The 27394-nt window shown below is 42.2% G+C and overlaps 1 protein-coding gene across 5 annotated transcripts; it reads right to left on the bottom strand.

Moving 5' to 3' along the window:
- Positions 1 to 279: 279 nt before the first annotated feature.
- RCC2 (regulator of chromosome condensation 2) lies at positions 280 to 27067 on the bottom strand. Of its 5 annotated transcripts, none has more exons than XM_070759396.1 (13): positions 26765 to 27067; positions 22182 to 22521; positions 19956 to 20049; positions 15625 to 15768; positions 14990 to 15121; positions 13956 to 14044; positions 12858 to 12972; positions 12605 to 12771; positions 11851 to 12031; positions 8263 to 8368; positions 7119 to 7191; positions 5109 to 5186; positions 280 to 2263 (listed from the first exon to the last, which is right to left on the bottom strand). In XM_070759396.1, exons 2-13 carry the CDS (start codon positions 22500 to 22502, stop codon positions 2159 to 2161), a joined length of 1605 nt encoding a protein of 534 aa, XP_070615497.1. In that variant the 5' UTR covers positions 22503 to 22521; positions 26765 to 27067; the 3' UTR covers positions 280 to 2158. The 5 variants fall into 5 exon arrangements, with proteins under 5 accessions (XP_070615497.1, XP_070615496.1, XP_070615495.1 ...); XM_070759395.1 differs by having other exon boundaries at positions 22182 to 22518; positions 26513 to 26986; XM_070759394.1 differs by having other exon boundaries at positions 26513 to 26957.
- Between the last annotated feature and the right edge of the window lie 327 nt (positions 27068 to 27394).

Raw genomic sequence — 27394 nt, forward strand, 5'->3', positions numbered from 1 at the left:
TCTTGCTTTCAATCAGCTATGGAATGAACAATTTTTTTAAAAAAATCATTGGATTTGTACTGTGTTTTGCTGTTGTGAGCAGCTCCAAGTCTCCGGAGAGGGGCAGCATAGAAATCTAATAAATCTAATCTAATCTAATCTAATAATTAACAATTCACGTGGAAAACAATGCAGATTTGTTCTAAAAATATTTGGCTAGGCAACAGGTCCTGATATAAATGCAGGATCACCTCTGCAGTTAGGTCAGTGCAGAAAGAAAGAGAATATCAGACTGCAAAGTCTAAACAAACCCATCATTTATTTAAACATTTGAGAAATATATATAAAAAAAAGTGAAGGGGAAAACAAAAGAGAGTGACAAGACTAGGTAGGCTAAAACCTTTTTCCCATCTCATTTAACTTTAATTTGTTCTCGTCCAGCTGATCTGTTCTTCTCGGTGAAGAAAAAACAGCCAGCAGTTTTTAAACACAAAACCTTTAGGTCCAAAGCAAAACTTTTTACTTAGCCGCTTCTTTGGTGAAAATGGAAGTACCGGTACCTCTTTTTCTTCTTTCTCTCCCATGGCAAATAAATTATCTCCCCGTTGCCTTACAATGATGGTGGAAGGGGAAAGGCTCCTCATAATAGGTTAGAATGAACTGGCCAATGAAGAAGAGGAACGCGAGGCAAAACGAATAAAACAAGAAAAGAGGGATCGAACGTGGCTGAGCATACCAAAACAGGAAAAGAAGAAATACAGCTGTGCAAAAGGAGTGGACATCCTGATTTTTCTCATCTGCAAATTTGGGGTCAAGTCAGCAGGTGCTGCTGCATCCCAGTTTTCCCCAGGTGCCATCCATCAGTGATGGGTTTCCAATAATTTCTCCCCCAACTCTAAGTTGATTGCTCAAAGGTAGCAGATTAAAAGGTGGCTAAAACCCACCAAGGGAGGCAAATGTGTGCTATTCCTCATAATCCATCCATCAATCAAAAAATAGACCAGTGTGTAGCTTTCAAGGCACATGATTTCCATCCCCACAAACAACCAAACTGTGGAATCAAGACAGATGCAAATTAAATTCTCACAAGACTGGAAAACACATCTCTTGTTTTTGTTTTTTTTCTGGGAAACTTTATGTAGCCTTCTCAATCAGGGATCAAAGGGTGGCTGCCTCTTAGGGGCTCAAGAGAAGGGGTCTGCAGGAATGCTGTTCCCCCCCCCCCCCCAGACTCAAAATATTCTAAGTTTTAGGAGGCCTGATGCATTGGTCTAAGAACCCACTTCTCAGCCGTCATAAGAAAATTCCTCTTTCAAAAGAGGAACTGAAAATTCCCACTTTCTAGCAAACCAATAAAGAGAAAAAGATAAACAAGAGAAAGGGGGTTCCCCCACTTAGCTTAAGTACCAGAATTTAGGGGGAGGAAGGGAGGGGGAGAAAGAGAGAGAGAAAAAAAGGAGAATAATTGTTCCAAACTCCTCCTGTGGTCAGCCACCCAACCTCAGGACAATTGCCACTTTCAAGAAAAATGACCTACAAATCTCTTCCCCCGATGCTCAACCACACCTGGTTGTGAGAAAGCAACACTGTGCAAAGGAACACAATGTCAATAGCGTCACAATTGCTCAATATTGAATCAATGGAAACTCTTTAACTCAGAGGACTGGTGCCCAATTATATCAATGAAAATTACAAAAACAAAAAGGCACAGGACTAATAATAATAATAAAAAAGAAAATAGCACCTTCTTCGGGAACAAAACACAAAGCATAGGCCACTCTTTGTGGTAGGGAAAAAAACACAAACTTTTCAATGCTGGCTTAATGGTCCCAAAAAGGATTAAGAGGGGAAGAACAAATGGGACAAATGCTCCTGAAGTTTCCATCGGATTTAGTGACCGAAAAGGGATGAATGGACTTCTTCTATTTATCCTCCACCACCATCACCACACATACAAAAAAAAAAGGGGGGGGGGAACAAGCCACCTTGGGAGAAAAGAATGGGGTGGAAGGAGCAGGGCACGGAAGAGTCCTAGCAACAGGTAGTTACAACTCCAAATGGCGTACAAAAACCGAAATCTCAGAAGTCTAACAAAACGCACAGAGGGGCCCCACGGTCTCTTCGCCAACGCAGCATATTCGGCAGCTTGCCTGGTTGAGGGAAGAGTCACGTGCCCGGGTCAGAGGGTGCGTGGGTTGTATTCTGGCAATTTCTTGATTTTCTCCTTTTCGGCTTCGCTCTCGTCACGGGCAATGGCCAGGGAGTGCGCATAGCCCATGGCTACCTGTAAAAGAAACGGGACAGCGGCTTGGATCGGCAAACCCCACTCTTCCTCTCGCGGGGCGAGTGATGCTGCGTAAAGGATCCGCATGACGGCTTCACACAACCATCACGTTTGCCCACTCAACGAAGGCACTGCCTGTGTTAGGAGGCAGCTCCCCAAATGTGTAGACCAAGAGTTTTGCACATTCTATAAAAGTGTCCGTTGTACACACACAATTGAGGGCAGTTAATATCCCTGCTCCTTAATTTGAATATGCTCAACTTGTGAGGAGGAGATTGAGGGATGCTTATTAAATATTACACTTATTAAATAAACCAGCACACAGGTTTAGGCACATGATTTCCATGTGCCTAAACTACATGATAGTTTATAAGAACTGTTCTCCTCTAGACAATGTTAACGTAAGGTTGCACCTCTCTCACTCTCCCCTCGCTACATATCAATCTCTTTATCTCTCTGTGTTTATCTACCTGTCCCATATATACTGCTAAAAAAATAAAGGGAACCCTCAAAGAACACATCCTAGATCTGAATGAATGAAATATTCTCATTGAATCCTTTGTTCTGTACAAAGCTGAATGTGCACAACAGCAGGTGAAATTGATTGTCAATCAGTGTTGCTTCCTAAGTGGACAGTTTGATTTCACAGAAGTTTGAATTACTTGGAGTTATACTGCGTTGTTTAAGTGTTCCCTTTATTTTTTTGAGCAGTATACATAATCTATCTCTACTTATCCCTGTCTCTCCATATCAACCTATCTACCTACCTACCCTCCCTCCTTCCCTCTAAAATAAATATAAATAGGACAATTGAATTGTCCTAAAAATATGAGTTCCAGGTATAGTTATAAACAAAGAGGCAGCAGCTGTCATGTTTAAAATGTATTTTAAAACTACTAAAAAGTTACTAAGCTTTCATCAATCCTTATTGACTTCGTCAAGAGTGTAAAATCTCCATGGAAGAGATGCAATGACTAAATTGAACAGCATCCCATAAAAGCAAGCATCTCTCCCATGGAGATTTTTTTACACTCTGATGTAGCCAATAGGGATTGGCGAAAGCTTAGTGACTTTTTAGTACTTTTAAAATAAATTTTAAACATTCCGGAGATCGTGATGGCTACTATCTCTTTATTTATAAATATAAATATAGAGAAAGAGAGAGAAAGAGAGGGGAAGGGCTGACCAGCTGTATGAATACCATCTCCCTCTAACATAAATATACACTGCTCAAAAAAATAAAGGGAACACTCAAATAACACATCCTAGGTCTGAATGAATGAGATATACTTTGTTTTGTACAAAGTTGAATGTGCACAACAGCATGTGAAATTAATTGTCAATCAGTGTCGCTTCCTAAGTGGACAGCTTGATTTCACAGAAGTCTGATTTACTTATATTGTGTTGTTTACGTGTTCCCTTTATTTTTTTGAGCAGTATATATCTATATCTATTTATATTATTTATTTATTTTAGTGGGAAGTTGTATTCATGTAACTTGTCAGCCCTTCTTCTTTCCTTTCTCTCTCTCTCTCTCCCTCCCTCTCTTGAATTGTTGGATTCTCCTTCCACCACCTCTGCCACCAGATGGCAGGCTTGCCCCACAGAATCCTGTCCTATTCTGCCTATTGTCTTCACTCCCTCTCCCTTTGCCCAGGCCTCCTACTCCGTTTCCCCTTTTTCCCTATCCGCTCAGGCCTCCTTTTCACCAGGCATCCCTTCATATCCAGATTACCCATGGGACCGTCTTCTGCCTCATGTATCCCAATGACCGGTCAGGCCCCACAGAATCAGCCTTCTCCAGGCAATGTTGTCTGGCAGGGCCTAGGGGAAGAGCCTTCTCTGTGGTGGCTCCAGCCCTTGGGAACCAACTCCCTCTGGAGATTCGTACCGCTCCCCCCCCCTCCTGGCCTTCCAGACGGACTTAAAAACTTACCTTTGCCGGCAGCCCTGGGGCTGATGAATTTTAACATATAGCCCTGGCCTCTAGTACGACTGTGGTGTGAATGAGTAGGGTTACATGATTTAAATTTGGAGTTCTTAGATTGTTTTCTAATATTGGACTTTCGAACTGGTTTTTTTGTATCTTTGTATTTTACATATGTTGTGAGCCGCCCCAAGTCCTCGGAGAAGGATGGTATGTAAGTCCAATTTATTATTATCATCATCATCATCATCATCATCATCACTAATATAATAATAAAAGCTGCAACGACTCTGGCATAAGCCAGTGAAAGTGGTCCCAGTGGTACTTGGCACGCTGGATGCAGTGACAAAGGATCTCAGCGGACATTGAAAAACCATCGGAATTGACAAATCTCCATCTGTCAATTGCAAAAGGCCACTTTACTGGGACTGGCAGGCATAATTTGCAGCTACATCACAGTCCTAGGTGCTTGGGAAGCACCTGACTGGTGATGAAATACGAAATCCAGCATAGTGATCTTGTTTCCTGTGTTGTATTGTTAATAATAATAATAATAATAATAATAATAATAATAATAATATCCTTCCCTTCTGCCTCCCCTTTCCAAAACCCTCCTTCTTACTCTTCCACTCTGTTTCCTTTTTCCTGCCAAAACCTCCTCCTATTCCCTGCTCTCCCTCCCACACACACCTATATATCTGTCTCTATCATACCATACATACATACATCCTCCCTGTCTATATCCATCTATTCATATATCCCTCTCTCTGTCTCCATTCATTCATTCATTCCTTTCTTTTTTTTCTTCCATCCGCCATTCCCCTCTCCTTCCTTCCTATTTTTCTTTCCTCCCTCTCTCCCCCCCTCCCACCCACCCACTCACAAACAGCCTAATCTATGTATAAGCTTCCGGTTTACCTGCTCTGTGTAAATCCCATCCAGCGTTTTCACCTCCTGAGCTGCAGTTGACGACTTCGGCTTGTGATCTCCGTAACCCTGAAAAAAACCAAGAGAAGGAGCCCCATCAGAAGGGGCTCAGCAGGCTCCGTATCCCTCTCTCCCCAGTTAGCTTCCCTTTGCAGTTAGCAAAGCCCCCCCCCCCCCCCCGCCGCATTAAAAGAATCTATGTTCCTTGGAATTTTCCAACTGTTCTTCCCATTTTCCAATCCGGTCTCCACATTTTCTAAGCTGGGAAAACGGATAACTTCACAGAGAAAATAAAAGAACAACCTTTTGCTGGGCTCTAAGTCAGTCCCATCTCCAGTAAAATTGCCAATCAACCATCTAAGCCCATAATGCCGAACCTATGGACACACATGCCACAAGTGGCACATGGAGCCATCAGTGGGTACACAAACTCAGCTCCGGCCACCTGATTTTCAGGCCTTTTTTGCCCACTAGAAATCTGGAAACAGCCTTCAGAGGAGATGGGGAAGGCCCGTTTTTTTGCTCTCTCCAAGCTCCAGAGCCTTTCTAGGAACCTGGGAAGGGAGAAATAGCCTTTCCCCACCACCACCCCTGGAGGTCTTCCAGAGGAAGGAAACATTCTGTTTGCCAACTTCCAGTTGAACCGGAGGTTCTGGGGGTTTTTTGCTCTCCCAGGCTTCAGAGCCTTTCTAGGAGCCTGGGAAGGCAAAAACATCCCCCCACACCGAAGGCTAGAAATGGTCCATTTCTCAACTAGGCCAGGGGTAGGCAAAGTTGGCTCTTCTATGACTTGTGTACTTCAACTCCCAGAATTCCTGAGCCAGTTATTCTAGCTCAGGAATTCTAGGAGTTGAAGTCCACATAACATAGAAGACCCAACTTTGCCTACCCCTGAATTAGGCAAACAGGCCGTTTCTGGCCTCCCCAGGCTTCTAGAAAGAGTCTGAAGCCTAAGGAAGAGCAAAAAAATGAGTGTGCCATTGCGTGCCGGGGGTGGGGTTTGTGTGTCAAGCACGCATGCGTGGTGAGCCCCCCACTTGGAATTATAGGTGTGGGTATGCAAGCACATGACCTCCCCCCCCTCGGTGCCCTCCCTTTTTAGCACGTGAACCAAAAAAGGTTCACCATTACTGATCTAAGCTGTGGCATCACAGTGGTTGCTTTGAGATGGGAGACAAATACATTTGCAAGCTGCACTGGCTACCAATTAGTCTCCGGTCACAATTCAAGGTGTTGGTTATCACCTATAAAGCTCTGCATGGCTCAGGGCCAGACTATCTACGGGACCGTCTCCTGCTGCATTCCTCCCAGAGGCCAATAAGAGCACACAGGTTGGCCTCCTCCAGGTTCCGTCAACTAAGGCAATGCAGGTTGGCTGGGCCGCAGGGGAGGGCCTTCTCTGTGGCTGCCCTGGGTCTATGGAACCAACTTCCCCCCAACGTCTGTACTGCTCCCATCCTGCTGGCCTTCCAAAAAGCTACAAAGACCTGGCTTTGCTGGTGGGCCTGGTAGCCATGAAATTGACATTTGCCATGGCCAAATTACACTTCTGAAAAAAATAAAGGGAACACTCAAATAACACATCCTAGATCTGAATGAATGAAATATTCTCACTGAATCCTTTGTTCTGTACAAAGCTGAATGTGCACAACAGCATGTGAAATTGATTGTCAATCAGTGTTGCTTCCTTAAGTGGACAGTTTTATTTCACAGAAGTTTGATTTACTTGGAGTTATATTGTGTTGTTTAAGTGTTCCCTTTTATTTTTTTAACAGTATATATTGAATGGTATGCACGTGTGTTGATTGAGTTGTGGGTTTTTTAAATGGGGTTTATAGTTTTAAATTTTCATATTTGACTTCTTTTTTTATTGTATTTGTATCTTTTATATTGTTGTAAGCCGCCCTGAGTCCTTCAGGATTGGGCCGCATAGAAGTTGAATAAAATAAATAAATAAAACAATACAAATAAAATAGAATCAGCCGCAACCACCCCCCTTACCAGCTCTCCAAAGGTAGGAGAAGGCCCCCAGCTGATGGTGCTCTCATCTGCTGCTACTATGATGCTGCTTTTCCTGAAAACGAGGCAGAAAAGTTACTGTAGAAGAACTGCAGATGTAGAAAGTGGAGACAAGGCAGCCTGCAGAGGTTCCAAACCAAAGCACCCAGAAAACCTGTTAGTAATGTGTGTATTAGTAATGTGTGTATCTGGGTTTTCCAATATATAAGCCAGCAATGTATGGTTAAAGGAATTAGCACACTACTGCTATTAGAGCTGGCATGGCAATTAGCTATAAGAGGGAGTCATCAGCAACTCTCTTGCTCGGACCCTAGAGCTTTGAGACTCTCTCTAACATCTCTCTGAGTCTGATGATGATTTGTCTATGTGACTATTCTACTGTAAGGACTACTATGTGCAGTTAAAACTACTGTATGTGTGTTCTAATGTTAGTCTGTATATGTATTGATTGAGGCTTGCACTGTATATGTATTGAGAATATAGACTGCTAGTAGTAAATGCCCAATAAAAAGGAATTGATATGGAGGAGATATGGAGAAATTTGAATTACTACAGCCTAATCAATTAGAGGTGATTAAATTAGGAACAGCATAAAAGGTGTATTAGTTAATAGCTTATTAGTATACAGTAATATAAGAAACGTGAGCAGCTATTTTTTGTCCAGATGTCAAAAGTAAAGAAGGTAGCATTGGATTTGTATACCATAATCTCAAAATTGATTTATTGTGATGCAATTTGATGTTGCTGGTATTTTATATTGTAACTGTGATTGGAGAGAAAAATTAAAAAATTCTTTGCTGAGAATATAGATTGCTGTATTTGTGAATGACTAGGGATGTTACCGACTACGATATTTGCCTAATGCAAATAATATTTGTACATTTCATGTATATGGTCTGGTTATTTGGAATACTGCTCATATCGCTGGAATATTAGCTGGATATCACCCACCTTCACATTTTCCCTTGTGCAGGGGTAATAACCTTGAGGTTATTCCTCAACTTCTAACAAACCCCCAGCCAGCATAGCTAACAGCTGGATCCCCTGCAGAACAAAAACTCTTCTTCCAGGATTTAAAGAGAAAAATGAAGGGAAGAGGAAGAGAAGAATAAAACAGCTTCCTTACCCACAAGACAAACTACGGATTTTCCAGCCGCACAGATCCTGCACAGTTTTGGGGTACATCGTTGACTCTCGGGAAGTGTTTGTCGCTCCCCAGAAAAACAGGCCTCCTGCAGCAGGTACAAAGTGGGGGGGGGGGGGGAGAAGAGAAATTGTATTGCTATTGTGCATTGTTCACAAGGACACCTATGTCAGGATCAGGGGGCCTACCTGACATAATATTACAAATTGCAGAGAGAAGAACTGTAATCAATGTAATGACTTTAACAATGTAAAACCTCTTAGTCATGGTGAATCTACAGATTGTAATGTAATCTGATTGGTTGACAAATTGATGCACCTTTGCACAGGTGTGTTTTGAAGATATTTTGACTTAGTGTGGCGTGTTATAGCAGAGATGGCGCAGTACTGCAGGCCACTAAAGCTGTCTGTAGATCTGCAGGTCATCAATTCAAATCTCATCACCGGCTCAAGGTTGACTCAGACTTCCATCCTTCCGAGGTGGGTAAAATGAGGACCCGTATGGTGGGGGCAATATGCTGGCTCTGTTTAAAAGTGCTATTGCTAACATGTTGTAAACCACCCTGAGTCTAAAGAGAAGGGCGGCATTAAAAAATTGAATGAATGAATGAATAAATATTGATGATAGTGTGGCTTAGAGATATTGTGGTTGGCTTGTGGTGGCTGATTATTGCTGAAGAATATACAGTAGTGGCTGAAGACATTGTAGCTGAATACTGTAACTGAGAATAGTAGACAGAATCGACTGGTGGGCGTATAACGTAATTAAATCAAAATATCAAGAAGGGAAAAAGAAGGAAATACAAATAAAAGAGATAGAATTAGATAAGATAATTTTAGGCCAAGAAAAAAAAATGATTTCCAAAATATATAAATATATGCTACACTATAAAATGGAGGAACACATCGTTAAAAATAGTATACATAGTTGGGGCAAAAATTTTGGTTATAGCATAAATTTAGATAAGTGGGAATCAATTTGGACCAAAAACTATAAATTAACAAAATCTACAGCTTATAAGGAAAACATATACAAAATGTATTATAGGTGGCACCTTCCACCGGCAACATTAGCCAAAATGTATAAAGGAACAAGCCCAAAATGTTGGAGGTGTAAAAAAATGGGGACATACTACCACATTTGGTGGACCTGCTCAAAAATGAAAAAATTCTGGAACAAAATGCAGAATTGGATAGAAGAGATTTTACAAATGAAGATAAATAAAAAACCTGAAGCCTTTCTCCTGGGAATTATAGATCAAAAAATTGAAAAAAACAAACACTACTTATTAATTCATATATTGACAGCAATTAGAATAACGATAGCCCAAAATTGGAAGCAACCCGAACCACCTGAAGACGATTTGATAATTAAAAAAATATTAGATTGTGCTGAATTTGACGCACTAACAATTAAATTAAAAAATAAAGAGGATTCCGAACACGATAAAACCTGGATACATCTTTATAACTGGTTTAAGAAAAGAAATAAAATTCAAAAGAAAAAATCAAATTAACAATACTTTATATCCTTTTCATTACATAGAAAAAAAAATACAAAAGACATATATACAAAAAACCTTTTTATAAAAAAAGATCTGTATGACATTAAAGAAATTGAATATGAATAAAAGAAGGCGGATAAGAAAGAATTAAATGATTTAAAGAACAGTGACAACCTACAAGAGAAAATGGTATACGCTGAGGACACAACATGCTTCACCAGAAAATAATTTAAAATCAAAAATCATTCAAAACTTACCTCCTGAAGGGAATACAAGTACAAATATTATAAAATATACTAAGTGAATAGTTATTGTTATTAATGTACTTAAATAAGCAATTAGATCTTTTTTTTAAAGAATATTTTCTTTTTGTTTGTTTGTTTGTTTGTCATGTTTGTTTGTTCGTTTATTTGTTATGAGTTGATTTAGCATTGTATTAATATAAAACATATTGTATGTAAATGTGTATATATTTGTAATAAAATTTTATTTAAAAAAAAAAAAAAAGAGAATAGTAGACAGAGTATGTGAGTATTATGCATAGTATCTTCTAAAGAAATAGCTACAGTGTAAATAGTGTAGTTTTGCTAGGAAAGAAGTAAATATTTTCTTAAGAAACTGCAGTACTGTACTTGTCTTCAATTATCTCCAATACTACAGTTCCAGATTTCCTGGTCTGAGGCAGACTGGCTAACTGCTTTGGCTATTTGAGTGGGCTGGCTTCTGCAAAATGCTACTCAAACAGCCCCCTCTCTGTGAGGCTATTAGCAGACAGTTGTTGTGCAAGTTTGAGCACATGTCAACATTCTGATTTTTCTCGTTAGCAGGTGAGCGAGCTGAACTGCATTGGAAACCATAATATTGGAAACCATAATACTGTATTATTAATTATTAAAACAGGCAGCTTGTCAGGCCGAAGCCATAGTTGACTTGGGAGATTTTGGCCTGCTATACTTTATGATTTAGAATGTATTCTTACTGTGGGAACTTTGGAGGGGCTGTTGCATGAGGAATGTGGAGATGCAACCATAACAAATTCCTAGTAGATTCTCAAGGTCATCCTTTGTTCAGTACCTGCCCGGAAGCTGAAGGGAGTAACGGATACATTGACAAAAGACAACGGGTCAACGTGATGAACTTGTGGGTGTGAGAGCAAGGGAATGATGCTCCTTCAATATATCAGGGTGATTCGACACAAAAAACATGTAACCCTTCCCTGGTACAGAGCTGAAGGGATTGGATACTGTAGCCTAGAGGTTAATTCTCTGCCTCAGAAGGCAAAGGTTGCAAATTCAAGTCCCAGTGAGGGTATGGCTAGCTGATGAGGCCAGAACAAGGCTGAAATAGATCTATCCTAGTCTTCCTTAATTTTCAAATTCAGCAAAAACATGTGACATACACACACACACACACACACACACACACACACACACACAAGTGATTTTTTTTTTGTCAAGTCACTCTGATATATTGAAGGAGCATAACAGGTTCCTTTTTGCCTCTCGGCTCTATCCAAGGCAGATAAGCTTTTTATAGCCGACAATTATAATCTATAAGCATAACATATTTTTGTTGATAATGAAAAGAAAGGGAGACTAGTATAGATCTATTTGGGGCTTATTTGCCTTCATCAGGTAGCCACATCCTTACTGGGATTTGAACCTGGGGCCTCTGCCTTAGCCTCTAGGCTACAGGCTCATCTCCTATACCAGCTTGTACCAGGGAAGAGTTATGTCCCAGTAAGGGTGTGGCTATCTGATGAAGGCAAATAAGCCCGAAATAGATCTATAGTAGCCTCCCTTCCTTTTCATTATCAGCAAAAATATGTTGTAAGTCGCCCTGAGTCGAAGGAGAAGGGCAGCATAAAAATAATAATATATATATATATATAAAAAGATAAATAAGCCCAAAATAGATCAGTAGTAATCTCCCTTACTTTTCATTATCAGTAAAAATGTTACACACACATATATGACAGATTGACAGCAGGAGCTTTCAAAAAGAATGTTTGTTTTTTTTTAGATCGAAGAGTTCCTTAGTTGATCTATTCCAAAGACTGAGCTTACCCGTTTCGCTGACTGCAAAAGAGCAGGTGTAGCCTGCGTAGATCTGTGCAGCCCCTCGGCCGGGGAAGTCGAACAGCTTCACTAACCGTGGCACCATCTCGTCCCGCTGCTCTGCATGTCCCAGTCGGCCGTAACCACCAAACCCCCAGGAGAAGACACGTTTCTGCGAGTCCAGGATGAGCTGGAGAATGGCAGGAGGTTGTGAATTAAAATCTAGATTGAAGAGAAGGAGGAGTAAAAAGAGAGGGAGGAGGAGGCGAAGAGGTGATAGAGGAGGAAAGGAGGATAGGAGGAAGAGAAAGAGGAGGAGGTGGGAGGAGGAGAAAAACAGGAGATTGAAGCTGAGATGAAATGTCCTTTAACTCTGAACTTTCTGAAAAGGTTCCAGACTGATTGATTTTTTTTTCAACTTTAAAACAGTTGAACAGAACTTCAAAACAGTTCCTTTTAGCCTCTATCCTTCATTTTGAAGGGTCCATTTGAGGCAAGAATCCAATTCAAGCTAGATCCTATTAGCGGGACACATTTAAACGAGGTGTTTTCCCGCTTTGGCATTCAAAACAGCGGAGAAAATGTTTTTAAAACTTTTCTTCCTCATCCACTCCAACCTGCTGTGACAATTAACAGCAAGAAATTGTTTAGAAGTTAAGCACACCGACCCACTTTCAATAACTTCTACTGGCTCCCGTTTTTTCTCTGCAGCCAAAGTTTGTCACTGAACACAAACCACGGAGAAAACTAAATCTCTTATTACCGTATGATTTGCCCCGCACGCCACATCCCTCACAACGATGTTCGGAACCGGTAGGATTTGGCCATCTTTGGTCTTCTCAAGAAAGATGGCCACGCGACGGGGAACAAGCTCGCAGTCGTATTCTATCCTCTGGGCTCGGGCGATGAATTTCCCATCGGAGTTGTGCCCTGTTGTGGGGCAGAAAGTTCACATCTAAGGGGAGCCCTTCAAACTTCCTCTCCCCAAAGACACCCAAGACTGTAGAGAATCCTACCTAGCTGTCCGTATTCAGGGCAACCAAACGAGTAAAGATTCCCTTTGCAATCCATAATCATGCTAAACTCTGCCCCACAAGCCACCTTGGTAATCGGCTGGCCGTTGTACATGATCTAAAAGGAAACAAACATACACACAAAAAGGTTTATGGAAACACTGAAAAACACAATTCTCTTTTTCTCCAAGCAGCACGAGATGAAGAACACCTCAGACTTAATACATATCTCTATATACAGTATATGTGTACAGTATATGTGGTACCTTGCTCAATAGTAGTGAGAGGGATCTTGGAGTCCTAGTGGACAACCATTTAAATATGAGCCAGACGTGTGCAATAGTTGCCAAAAAAGCCAACGCAATTCTAGGCTGCATTAACTGAGAGATAGAATCAAGATCACGCAAAGTGTCAATACCACTTTATAAGGCCTTGGTAAGGCCACACTTGGAATATTGCATTCAGTTTTGGTCACCATGATGTAAAAAAGGCTGTTGAGACTCTAGAAAGAGTGCAGAGAAGAGCAACAAAGGTGATTACGGGACTGGAGGCTAAAACATATGAAGAACAGAAGCAGGAACTCGGTATGTCTAGTTTAATGAAAAGAAGGACCAGGGGAGACATGATGGCAGCGTCCCAACATCTCAGGGGTTGCCACAAAGAAGAGGGAGTCAACGTATTCTCCAAAGCACCTGAGGGTAGAACAAGAAGCAACAGGTGGAAACTAATCTAGGAGAGAAGCAACTTAGAACTAAGGAGGAATTTCCTGACAGTTAGAACCATTAACCAGTGTACCAGCTTGCCTCCAGAAGTTGTGAGTTCTCCAACACTGGAAGTTTTAAAGAAATTGAATAACCATTTGCCTGAAGTGGTGCAGGGTTTCCTGCCTAAGCAGGGGTTTGGACTGGAAGACCTCCAAGGTCCCTTCCAACTCTGTTCTTTGGCAAATTGGATCTTAAAAGTCTTTGGAAGAGAACCTGGAACATTAATATTTCCAGTTGAGGGAGAAAGTAGTTCAAGCAGTGAGAAATGGGAAACAGGAGAAAAACTTGAATTAACAATATCTTAGCCAATGTTGCATTTTGAGCTTTGCTCTTGTACCTGCGTAGGACTAGGAATGGCATCAGTCTGGTTCCCCAATCCGAGCTGCCCCATCTTGTTCTCCCCAAAAGCGAAAACAGATCCGTTCTCTAGAAGGAAAAGATTAAAAACAGACCCTTACCTCACTCGATCAAAACCAGCCCCAACACAAAGCTCAAATGCGGCTTAATACAGGTAATTCTCAACTTACAATCACAATTGTAAGTCATGAAAGTCATTAAGCAAGTTTCCACCTAATCTTGCCCAATTTTTTTTTCAGGGGAGGGGGGATTTTTTTTTTTGGTCCACCTTACAATAAAAACATACAGATAAAAAATACAGCATCAGTACATAGCACTGTATATATCCAAAATCTTCTTATCTAATACATACTTAATGGAGCATCTTAGCTTTCTTCATTTAAACAATCCTCCCTCCAACATTTAAACTAATTAGCAATAAAAAATATTTAAATTGTAAAAATAAAAATTACCATGTCAATGCCTAACAAATTATACATACATTGCTCAAAAAAATAAAGGGAACACTCAAAAAACACATCCTAGATCTGAATGAATGAAATATTCTCATTGAATTCTGTACAAAGTTGAATGTGCTGACAACCTGTGAAATTAATTGCCAATCAGTGTTGCTTCCTAAGTGGACAGTTTGATTTGACGGAAGTTTGATTTACTTGGAGTTATATTGTGTTGTTTAAGTGTTCCCTTTATTTTTTTGAGCAGTGTATATAAAATTTTCTTCTCTCCTAAGAAAAAAAAGAACAAACAAAAAAATTCTCTTGCCCGATTTTATGACTGTTATGCAAACCCATACTTGCCATAAGGCTATTTTTGCTGGCAACTGGAAGTAAATTCTGATTTCCAGAAAAAAAAACCTCTAGACTTCAATTCCCAGAATTAATAGCTAGCTGGGAAATTCTGGGAGTTGAAGTCGACACATCTTAAAGTGACCAAGGTTGAAAAACACTATTCTAAAATATCCTCACAGAAAAAGGGAAAAAAGGCGCAGACACACAAACCCAAGGATTCCAATACCTGTGAGGGCCAGTGTGTGGTTGCGTCCACAAGCGGCCGATACAGTTGTCTCACTGTTAAGCACCTCTACAGGCTTGGGAGCGTCGACCCGCTTGGTATCTCCATGGCCCAGTTGTCCTTTGTCGTTGCGTCCTGGGGAGAGACACAGGGAAACACACCATTTGTGTGTGTTCAATGCCAGCATTGGGTTGCTACCCGGTATGGGCCACACTGCGTTCTGGTAGCAAAAATGGAGCTGTGTGCGCAGCTCTGGGTGAACGGCGGGTGGGCGTGTCCTAGTGAGATTTGGCTTCTGCACATGTGCATGAAATAAAATCTCGCGAGAGGACGGATGACATGTGAGATTTCGGTGATTTTTTGCTTTCATGTATGCGCGGAAGCAAAAAAAATTGTTAAAATCTTCTGCACCCACACATCTCACCAGATTTTGCTTCCTGCACATGCGCAAAAGTCAAATCTTGCTTGGACGTGTGTGGGCCTGCCGGACATGCACTCACGGCGGTCTCACAGAGCTGTGCACCAGTAGCGGCGGTACGTAGGAACCGCCGCCGGCTCAGTGCGTTTTCCCATTGAGATCTTGATAAACCCAAGCTCAACTAAGAGACAAAAAAACCCCCAAAGCAATAAAAACTCACCCCAGCTCCACAGCTTTCCTTCCACGGTGATGAAGAGGCTGTGAGCGGCACATGGACCTGAAATTACTGTCCGGACTTGGATTCCCGAGAGAGATCCATACCTGTGTGGCCCCCAGAGATTCTGGCCAAGGTTGCGATAAGCAGCTGCAAAGATTATTATTGTTGTTAATTCAAATTTGGTATAGCCACCTAATTCTAATGGACTCTGGGCAATACACAATCCCAAACAACCAATATACAAATAAAATATACCCTCAAAATGATGCTACAGAGCACTGCACACCAAGACAACTAGACGCAAGAACAGTTTTTTCCCGAACGCCATCACTCTGCTAAACCAATAATTCCCTCACCACTGTCAAACTATTCTCTAAGTCTGCCTTACTGTTACTATTAAAGTCCATACATCTTAAAAGTTGCCGAGTTTGAAAACGCAGGTGAAAACTCAGCTCTCTGGAAAAGTTTTTAATGCCAGGAAAGAGAAGAGAAGGGTGACCTAACCCAGTGTTTTTCAACCAGTGTGCCGCGGCACACTAGTGTGCCGTGGGACATGGTCAAGTGTGCCGCGAAGCTCAGAGAGAGAAAGAGAGAGAGAGAGAAAGCAAGAGAAAGAAAGAGAGAGAGAGAAAGAAAGCAAGAGAGAGAAAGAGAGAGAAAGAGAACAAGAGAGAGAGAAAGAAAGCAAGAGAGAAAGAAAGAGAACAAGAGAAAGAAAGCAAGAGAGAGAGAGAAAGAGAGGGAGGGAAGGAGAGAGAGAGAAAGACGTAGAGGGAGGTAGGGAGGGAGAGAGAAAGAGAGCAAAAAAGAGAGGAAGGAAGGAAGAGAAAGAAAGAGGGGTGGAGAGAGAGAAATAAAGAGGAAGGAAGGGAGAGAAAGAAAGAGGGAGAGAGAAATAGAGCAAAAGGGAGGAAGAGAGAGAATTTTTTTGTCCAAACTCCCCCCCCCCCCGCCCCACTCAATGTGCCCCAGGGTTTCGTAAATGTAAAAAATGTGCCGCGGCTCAAAAAAGGTTGAAAATCACTGACCTAACCCACCAATTATTTATTCATTCCAGTACTTGAGTTTTAATTGAAGAAAAACTTTTCTCCACTTTAGCTTTTCTTTTTGCACTGCACACCAAGACAACTAGACACAAGAACAGGTTTTTCCAAACACCATCACTCTGCTAAACAAATAATTCCCTCACCATTATCAAAGCATTCACTGGCTGCATTAGTTGTCTCATCATTTCTATCACTCATCTCCCTCCACTTATGACTGCACAACTGTAACTTGTTGCTTGTATCCTTAAGATTTATATTGACTTTCCTGATTGCTTATTTGTACCCTATGACAATAATTAAGTGTTGTACCTCATGATTCTTGAGAAATGTATATTTTCTTTTATGTACACTGAGAGCATTTGCATCAAAGCCAAATTTCTTGTGTGTCCAATCACACTTGGCCAATAAAGAATTCTAAAACTATAAAAACTACAGACAGCCTGAACTGAAAAAAACAGAAAAGCAAGATAAAACGTACCAGCTCCTGCCCCAATACAGTGGTACCTCTACTTAAGAACTTAATCCATTCCGTGACCAGATTCTTAAGTAGAAACGTTTGTAACTAGAAGCAATTTTTCCCATAGGAATCAATGTAAAAGCAAATAATGCATGCAAACCCATTAGGGAAAAAATAAAAGCTCGGAATTTGGGTGGGAGGAGGAAGAGGAAGAAGAAGAGGACAGTCGCTGCTGAAGGAAGAAGGTGAGGTGAGGGGAATTAAAAAAAACCAAAACTTTAAGGCTTAAAAAAAAAAGAGGGAGTCTGAGACAGCGAGGGGGAGCATGCGCCTCCCATACACCCACTGCGAGGCTGTCTCCCACACACTGCGCCAGAGAGAGAAACCCAGGCGGGTGAGAGGGGGGAACCTCCCGCTCCTTTGACTGAAAGGTGGCGGCTGCTGTTGCTACTTGCTTCCTTTTCCTTCCCATGCTGAAGGGCTTCCCTCTCCTCTTGCTCACTTGCTTTGTAGCCAGCGCCTTTCCTTCACTGTAGTGACTCCTCGGTTTGGCTGAAGCCAAGTTGATCCGGCCGGGGTGAAGCGCCCCCTTTTGGCCTTTCCGCGCCCAGACGCTCTGGGTGGCAACCTCGTGCTGGGTATAGGGGAGGCAGCGCGAGGGAGTCACCACAGCCAAGTGGTTTATTCCCTCTCCAAGCGCCCAGAGAAAGGAAAACGCTCCGTTCACTCTGGACTGCCAAAGCCTATTTAAGCACCACCAAAAGGCTCCTCTGGCAGCCCAGAAAAGCCCAAGGTGGCCTAGATTAAAGGGGGAACGGCAGGAAACTGGCTGGGCCTTCGTGCCGCTCTCAAATTTCCTGGGAAATTTTTCCAGGCTCGGGCTCTTAAGTAGAAAATGGTTCTTAAGAAGAGGCAAAAAAATCTTGAACACCCGGTTCTTATCTAGGAAAATTCTTAAATAGAGGTGTTCTTAGGTAGAGGTACCACTGTATATGAATACAATGAAACAGGGAAAAAAAGTTTAGAAAAAAATCCCCTTTGTTCAGCCTTTTAAATAGCCAGGAATGCTTTCATGCAACTTGTTAAGCTGGGACATTTTAACCACAATTTGTTTCTTGCATGGCTGAATGATCTGTATGATCCCCGAGAATTGCTGCCAAATACAGAAAATAAAGGATTTTTTTTTTTAAAGTAAAATAATGTAAGGAAACAGGTGCATGAACCCCACTTTCTGGCCTGCAGCAGACTGGGCAGCTGGGAAGTCTCCTTTGTTGCTGAAAGTGCTTCCTGGGGTGGAGTTCATAATTCAGACTTTCGTTCTCCTTTATATTTATATTTATTTTTAAGAAGACTCAAAAATGCCAGCCAATTAGATTCTCTTTTGTGGCTTGGAAAAATGAGCAGGGGAAAAAAATTAGAAACCAATCAATAAAAAGTGAACATCCAAAATTCGTAAACCAGAAAAATATCTGCCCGCTCTGGACTAAAACTTCCACTATCCACATTACGGATTTGTGTTTTTTTCCCCAGGAAGTCCCAGAAATGAACTTTCCTGGGTTCTCAGCAGGAAAGAACCAGATGCTGGGAGCCTTAAAGTTGGCTCATGCATTTTACATGCCCGTCTATTGTGCCTCTTCTTCTCCCTACGCCAGGCCGAAATCTGCCCCCTCCTCTGCTGGGCTCTCTCACTGAAGATTACAGGCTGAGCTCAGATGTCTTTGAAGCCAGACAGCAAAACAAAAGGGATGCCCAGCACTGGAAGAAAGAAACAACTCCGGACACTTTAAATTTCATCAATAAAGTATTAGAATATTGGCAGCTGACTCATATTTATGACGACTGCAGTGTCTCAGAATCGCATGGTCCTATTTTGCAGCCTCCTGACCAGCAAATTCAATGGGGGAAGACCGATTCACTTAACAACCAAGTTACTAACTTTAAGAACTGCAGTGACTCACTTAACAGGGATGGCAAGAAATGTTGTAAAATGGGGCAAAAATCATAAACATAAATTTTGGGCTTAATTGCAGCTGTAGCTCAAGGACTATCTCCTTGAGTCCTTCGGAAATGGGCAGCATACAAATTTAATAAATGAATGATTGAATAAATAAATGAATAAATAAATTACTAAGATGACAAGTTGTGCTTGGACTGACATAACTATGGAATAAGTAAGTTTAATATGTCCTCCCCAAAAAAATATTAAAACTTACAACTGCTTTCTTAGATGTAAGCAGAAGATGTGCATCAGTGAAGAATTCTGAAATTATTTATTTTAATTTCCTATTCCTAATCCTCCCACCTCCCTTCGATTCAGACACTAACCAAGAATTATAAACCCCACAATTCTACATCTCCTTTCTCCCAACCGGTGCAGAAAACTAACCCTTTATTTTGAATCAGGAACTGCTGTTTTTGGTTTCTCGAGCTCTCCACCATTTAAGCTGGCCAAAATGATTTCAAACTTACATTTTATTTTTAGTCTCTTTTCTGGGTGGCTCCCTGTGCATTCCTGCCATGTGTTTATTTAAGAAGGCAGTGCTCCAGGGGAAAAAGGCTTCATCGGGCTTACCCATAGCTTACCAAAAAGTGGTGCTTTATATTTGTTCTGGGATAAAAGTCTAATAGAACCCATTAAAGAAACCCAGCCTAAAATAACCACAACAGCTGCCTTTGTCTGAATCCAGTCACAGATGTTCTCTTAGAAATAAGAGCAATCAGCGGCAGCAGCCACAGCTGGATGGAACAGTAGCCTTCTTCAATTGTATTTCCACCCAGGAAAATCCCACCCTCAGCTCACTTAATCCAGAAATGATTAAAGCTTTACTTACCTTGCTGTTTGGGGACTTCTTTCCGGCCAATCAAGTCCCAGTTGGTGGCTCCAAATATCAAAAGCTGTCCTTTACATTTTGAGCCTTCCAGTTTCTGAAAAAGGGAAGAAAAACAAAGTTTTGATTTTAGATGTGAGCTGTTTTCCCAAGTCTTGAAAAGAAGAATTAAAGCGGACAGCTAAAACATGGGTCGAAATTCTTAGCAGAGAAAAACAGAGGGTTTTAATCATCCCTAAATAAAATACTCATTTTAACTTATGACAGAAAATAAGGAGAATCCTGCATTTATTTAACGAAACATGGATAGCTATTTTTTCCTTCAATGTATTTTTTCCTGTAATTTACAATACAACATACAAAAAGAATACAAAAGCACAAAATTAGGGAAATTAGGAAAGGAAAAGGAAGTGGATAATGGGAAAGGGGGGACAAAAAAAATAATGCCATTGACTTCAGACTTCTTTGGTGCAATAAAATAAGGCTTTAAAACCAACTTTTAACTTTTTCATAGTAATAGAAGCTAGCCATTTCTATAACAACAAATCTATCATTGGTAAAACTCAAAATCGAAGTTTCATTTTTTTCCCCTATCTCAAGCATAAAGTCCAGAAGTGGTTTCCAAGTAAAAATAATAGAAGAAACATGGGTAGATATAAGTTTTTAATTTGTGGAAAACTTGCTGAAACACAGGAATCGGGGTGGGGGTGTTTAAGATACTGATGCAAAATTTTTGTGTCCACACAACTTTTCAACCAAACGAAAAAAAAAACAGGGGATGAGATCAAGAAGAGGCAAGTTTCCCAAATATTATGAATGAAATATGGATGCAGTATGGATAAAAATTAAACAACTGCAGCATTCTTGCATTAAATAAAAAAGCTAGGACTTGCAAAAAACACACTTCGGGGTTCGGGGTGGTGTTGGGAAGCCCCCCAGGCCGGCTGCGACCTTTTAAAACAGGCGCGCCGCTTCCCAGCTGTCTCCGAACGCCAAACGCGGAAGTTCGGCTTTGGCGGTCGGCTTCGGGAGACAGCTGGGAAGCGGCGCGGCTGTTTTAAAAGGTCGCAGCCGGCCTGGGGGGCTTCCCAGCACCCCCCCGAACCCGGGTGCTGGGAAGCCCCCCAGGCCGGCTGTCACCTTTTAAAACAGCCGTGCGGCTTCCCAGCAGTCGCCGAAAGCCGTTTTTTTGCGGGGGGTTTTTTGGTTGCACGGATTAATTGACTTTACATTGTTTCCTATGGGAAACAATGTTTCGTCTTACGAACCTCCTCCTTCAACCAATTAAGTTCGTATCATGAGGTATTACTGTACTCTGAAATATACTGCTCAAAAAAGAAGGGGAACACTTAAACAACAAAATATAACTCCAAGTCAATCAAACTCTTGTGAAATCAAACTCTCCACTTAGGAAGCAACACTGATTGACAATCAAATTCACCTGCTGTTGTGCACATTCAGCTTTGTACAGAACGAAGGATTCAATGAGAATATTTCATTCATTCAGATCTAGGATGTGTTCTTTGAGGGTTCCCTTTATTTTTTTGAGCGGAGTAGAAACTGTCTTCCATGTGGAAGACCCGGGGCAGTCTAGCCCCATGATGGAGAACCTATGGCACATGTCCCCCAGGTGCCACACGGGGCCATATTGGAGGGTACATGAGACATTGCCCTATGTCAGCCGTTTCACCCTCTGGACGTTTCAGGGAAGCTTCCTTGAAGCCCCGGAGTGCAAAAAAACGCCCAATGGGCAAACCGGAAGTTCAAAAAATGCACTTCCGGTTTGCTTGTTGGGCTACTTTTCGTATTTTGGGGCTTCAGGAAGCTTCCCTGAACCCTCCAGAGTGCAAAAAACAGCCCCACGGGCAAACCAGAAGTCTGTTTTTCCCAACTTCCGGTTTGCCTGTTTTTTCACCGTCTTAGGCTTCAGTGAGGCCTGTGCGCATGCGCGGGGATGGGGGGGAATTGTGCACAGGGGCTGCATGGGGGGGTGTATGCAATAGGGGGAAGGGAAGAGGTGTGAGCATGTGCACACATGCTAACACACACACACACACACACACACACACACACACAGCCTTTTGGCACACGAACCAAAAAAGGTTCACCATCATTGGTCTGTAGACCATAAACGGAGTCTGTGTTCATTCCTATTAAAAGCAGCTGCGTCTTTAAAGACTCACAACCCTAGACCCATATCCCAGATAGGCAAGACTGGCGTCCCCTTACAATGCGCTCCTTGGTGTGTTCAGGCTCGTTGACCACCACGGCGGCTTGGGGTGACTGCAAACTAGCAGGGTTCTGATGCTCTCGCCCTCCGGGACGGGGCGCCTTCTTGCTTCCTCCGGGGGTTGAGAGTTGGGGCAACACCAGCCCGTCCTGCTCCTCTCCGCTGCTGCCCCCACCCCCGTTGCTGCTGCTGCTGCTGCCCCCACCACTCCGGTTCTTCCTCTTGGCGGTCAGCGGGGCCCCTCGGCCGGTGCTCGCCCGTTTGCGCGCTGCCCCTGTGCCGTTCCCTGAACTGGCTCCATCTGCCTTCCGCCGGGGCATCTTCGCAACCTCCTATCTTCTGCCAAAAAAAATTCAGAAAAATCAGATTAATAAGGAAAAAAGACAGAAAAACAGCTGCCTTGCAGAAAGGTGTGAAAAAAACTGAGAAATGCAGAGAAACAGCGAGAAAATTATAGCAAAAGCAATTATTATTATTATTATTAATTATTATTATTATTATAATAATCATAATAATAATAGTTAGATATGTATGCTGCCCTTCTCCAAAAAGTCGGGATGGCTCGCAGAATATAGAAACAAAGCATACAAAACAAATCTAATACATTAAAAAAACTACAGCTGAAAACCCTACATATTACTCCATCAGACAATCCAATCACACCATGCATCACATTTACTGGTCAGGGGGGGCAAGATCTAATTTAGGCTTATATAGCACTTTATAGTGCTTTTACAGCCCTCTCTAAGCAGTTTACCGCTGCTCCCAGTCTCCGGAGAGGGGCGGCATACAAATCTAATACATTAAATTAATTAAATTAAATTAAATTAAATTACAGAGTCAGCATATCACCCCCAACAATCTGGGTCCTCATTTGACCCACCTGAGTCAACCTTGAGCCAGTGGTGAGATTTGAACTGCTGAACAAACAGCTAGAAGTTAGCTGAAGTAGCCTGCAGTGCTGCACTCTAGCTACTGTGTCACCCAGTTTCTCAAAATAAGATAAATGACAATAATTGTGTCTTACCACAACCTTATTTTATTTATTTAATTAGACTTCTATGCTGCTCTTCTCAACCCACTCAGGTTGGGCTTTAGCATTTACACAGGGTGTGTATGTGAGAAAGAGAGAGGTATTTTATTATTCTACCCAGAGGAGTTTGCTTAAGTGCACAATCTTGCATTTTGTGGAAAATATCTGGATGCCTCTGCCTAAAATCACAAAAACCCATTAGATTCAGTGGAATTGGCTCATAAGGAGCAGAGCAGTGGTGGAGAAGTATTAATCTAATTAACTTGTGTTTTTCTAGCTTGGCCACTTTTTAACAGGTATGGACTTCAACTCCCAAGATTCCCTAGTCAGCCATCTTAGCTGAGGAACTCTGGGAGTTGAAGTCCTCACATCTTGAAGTGGCTCAAGTTTGAAAAAAGACCTGCATTAATGCAAATAACATGGAATTACTTTTACACAAAAAAATTAAAAGTAGAAACGAGAAGTATCCCATATCTCAGGTATGTTCCTCTTTTCCCGCAGCTAAAAAATGAATTTATAACTGACTAATGATTTCTCCTCTCTACCTGGGGGGAACCATCCCATAATTAAAAAAACAAGCAAACAATAAAAACTAATATAAAGGCAGAAGTGACAAAAGCTGTAAAGACCAAAGGGAAGAAAACAATATTTGAAATTTTTCCCCTCATAAATTGCTCATTTCCCCTTAAAAATAAGGAAGCTTGCAGAGCTGACAGGGGGGGGGGAAGTCCCTTGAGTCCTCATAAAACTATATATATATATATAAAAAACAATCTACATACATGTATATATATATATGTGTGTGTGTGATTAGATATAGATAGATAGATAGATAGATAGATAGATAGATAGATAGATAGATAGATAGATAGATAGATAGATAGTTCTGAGTTTGGGTTTTCCCCATGTAATATTTTGAATGTTACATGGGAAAACCTGAACTCAGGACAATCTACATACATATACCTGTGAAAATCTATGAAAACAAATACATATATACTGTATGTATGTGTTTGTGTGTGTGTGAGAGAGATTCTTCCCTCACAGGGATGGTGGAAGAAAGAAGCAAAAAAGAGGAAAAGGAAGGGAGGAAGATGTGAAGGGGAAAGAAAAAGAAATATGAGACAATGGATTTTTTTTTAAAAGAAAGAATATTCCCATGGTCTTCTGTGGTTCCCCACAAGTCTCTGAGGCCCAGGAAGCTCTCCCCAAATCCTTAAAGTTGGGGGGGGGGGCAAAGACAGGCTTGTCTTGTCTTCGGCCCCTCCTCAGACAAGGCCCAAAAGCCCCCCCCAACGATGGGCACCTTCAACCCCTCAACAAGCCAAGATGCAGCCCCAGAGTATAAGCGGCAACCAAGATTAGGGGGGTGGGGGACTGAGCATGTCTCACAAATCCAACATGCTCAATTGGGGGCTCCTGTGGGGATCCCTAACCCCCCATTTCCCTTCCTGCACCAAGGAAACCAAACTGGAACTAGCCAGGATTACAAAACCGTGGCTGGCTTGGCTGAAGAAACTTCCAACCAAAGTAGAACTCATGATGGTTTAATATCCTGGCTCTCTGCTGAACCAAGATACGAGTTACCCATTTCAGCCATGATCTGGGGAGGCTTGACCCTCCCCCCAAAATGGTGTGTGTGTGTGTCCCACCTCCGGAAAAAGGGCATTCCCCCCCAAAAAGAGGGGGGTCTGAGGGCTGTTGGGAGAGACAAAATAAACAGGGATAAGTCAATCAGGGTTAGTTCTTAAAGGGACCCTCATAAAGAGCTCCTTGGGGTTGCAAACCCGGTTTAGGGGGCCTCAACCCCGTGGATTTTTAAAAAGGGGGGGACAGGAATATCGACCAAAATGAGGAATTTTGGAAAATCTGAATTTTTATGGCAAAAAAATATTCCTTCATGCCCACCTGTAAGGAGTTGGGTGGCCTATAAATCTCAATAATAGATAAAATAAATACCACCCCCCAGAGAAACAATCTTCAGGGGAAAGAAATCTTAAAATAAAATAATACAAACTGAGATTTGCCCCCTCCGCCTGGTCTATTTTCCCTCCAAGCCAGGTTTAGGCTAAGGTGTGTGTGTCTGGTGGGCCACAAAGCCCATCTTCACCCCAGAGGAAAGGTGGCCACCAGGTGAGGCCGCTCATCTCCCCCCCCCTCCAGTGTATCTCTGGCTTTTTTTTTTTAAGTGAGATTTCTATCCTCCCTCCAGGTATTCAGAGAAGGGCGGCATACAAATCTAATAAATAATAATAATAATAATAATTTTGGATGGGTGGGTGTGTGAAAAACAGGAGCTCCCCACTTTAAAAGAAAACCCTTAAAAAGTTCATTCATCCCTACCAAACTTTGTGAGCCACTTTCCCACTTGGAAATGGGGTGCAGGCTGCAGATATTGTGGGAGGGGGACCCCCCATTCTTCAGACCCTAATAGATCCCTCTTCCTCCCCCCAAAATACCCCCTCCTCTCCTTTCCAAGGGAATCCCCCCCCCCCATTTTCACATTGGAAGGATTTGGAAGCAGCCCTGCTTTATCAAGAGGGGGGCTCTGCTCCTTTCTCTCTTGATAAAGCAGTCTATCCTGACGCCTCTTCCCCTCCAAAATCCTTTCTCTGCTGACCCTTTCCCTTAAGTTTTCTCTCTAACCCCCACCCCAGAAACACGGGGGGGGGGGGGAATTGGGGGACAAACTTTTAAAAAAAACAGAATTGCAAAACTTTCGCCCAAGGAAGGAAGGAAGCAGCAGCAGCTACGCCGAGTTTTGGGTGGATTTTTTTTAGTTTAAAAAGAAAAATAAAAAGGCGGATTTGGGCACCCCCCTCCTCCCCTCCCCCAAGGCAGCCGCCGAACAAAGACGAGGGGAACCGAATCGCCATCCACCCCCCCCCCCCCAGCTCGGACACGCGTCTTTTGGTTTGAACGAAACTCGCTTCGCCCCCCCCCACCGAAAAAAGATCTCCGAACAATGCGGAGCTAAAAAAAAAAATCCCCCTCCCCGCTTTTTCTTTTTTTGCAAAGGAAGCCCCCGCGTGCAAGACCCCCCCCCAACCCGCCTCCGTCGCTTCCCCATTTTTTTTTTCTTTTGCAAAAAGCAGGAATTGCAGATAATTTTGCACACAAAACACGACCACCCACCTTTTTTTCTTCCCCTCCCGGTGGACTTTTTCTCCACCAATGCAAAACAATTCTCCACGACACGCAACCGTCCAAACCAGACGCCCCTGCCCCTTCTGATCTCCCCCCCCTCTTTCCTTCCTCTTTTTCATTCTTCCCCCCCCCCTTTTTTTTCAAACCCACCTCCTCTTTTCTTCTTGACTTTCTTTTTGTTTTCTTTTGGGCCTTTTGCCCCGAGACTCTCCAATTATAACCTCCTCCTCTTCTTCCTCCTCCGTCTGTTTCCCTTCTTCCTCCCCCCCCCCGAAGACGCCTTTTTTTAAAAAAAAAAAAAAAAAAGAGGAAAAAAAATCCGCCTTGCACCTGCCTTCTTTTTTTTACTGCTTTTTGCAAAAAAAAAAATTTTTTTAAAGAAGAAAAAAAATGGAAACAAACTTTGCAAGGTCTGGAGACGTCTTCTTGTGGAAAGGGGGTGGGCTGCTTTTATTTGGGCCACCCCTCTCTGGAAGGACCCAAAGAAGAAAAAAAGAAAGAGAGGCTTCTTTGCAAAAAATTACAGTCCTCGATGTAAGTTGAGAATTAGGAAAGACACCCCCCACTGCAGCGTCCCTTCATCCCCCCCTCCCGTTTCCTCTGTCTGCCTTTTTTTATATATACAGTACTATTGATTTTGAACAATGGGACCTCTGTCTGTCTCCGATTAAACCACGTGGATCCGCCTTCCTTCCCCCTTTTTCTAAAAAAAAAAAAAAATCACCCCCCTTCTTAGTCTTTCCTCTGTCTCTGCCCCCCCTCGTTCTGTCAATCTTGCAAAAATAAGAAAGAAAAAAAACACGTCGCCCAACTTTCACCTTCCTTGCCAAATATTTGCAGCGTGGATCAAATTGCAAAAAAAAAAAAAAGCTGGGTTGTAATCAGTTGCAAAAGTCAGCCCCCCAAAAAAGATGCATTTTTGGGGAGAAAAGGGATGAAAAGCAAAAAAAAGCTTTGAAATTATTTTTTTTAATGTTTTGCACTACTTCCTGTGTAGGGGAGGGAGGTGAAGAAGAAAGGTGGGGGGAGAAC

The sequence above is a fragment of the Erythrolamprus reginae genome, chromosome 8 (assembly GCF_031021105.1).
Source record: "Erythrolamprus reginae isolate rEryReg1 chromosome 8, rEryReg1.hap1, whole genome shotgun sequence".
NCBI lineage: Eukaryota > Metazoa > Chordata > Lepidosauria > Squamata > Dipsadidae > Erythrolamprus > Erythrolamprus reginae.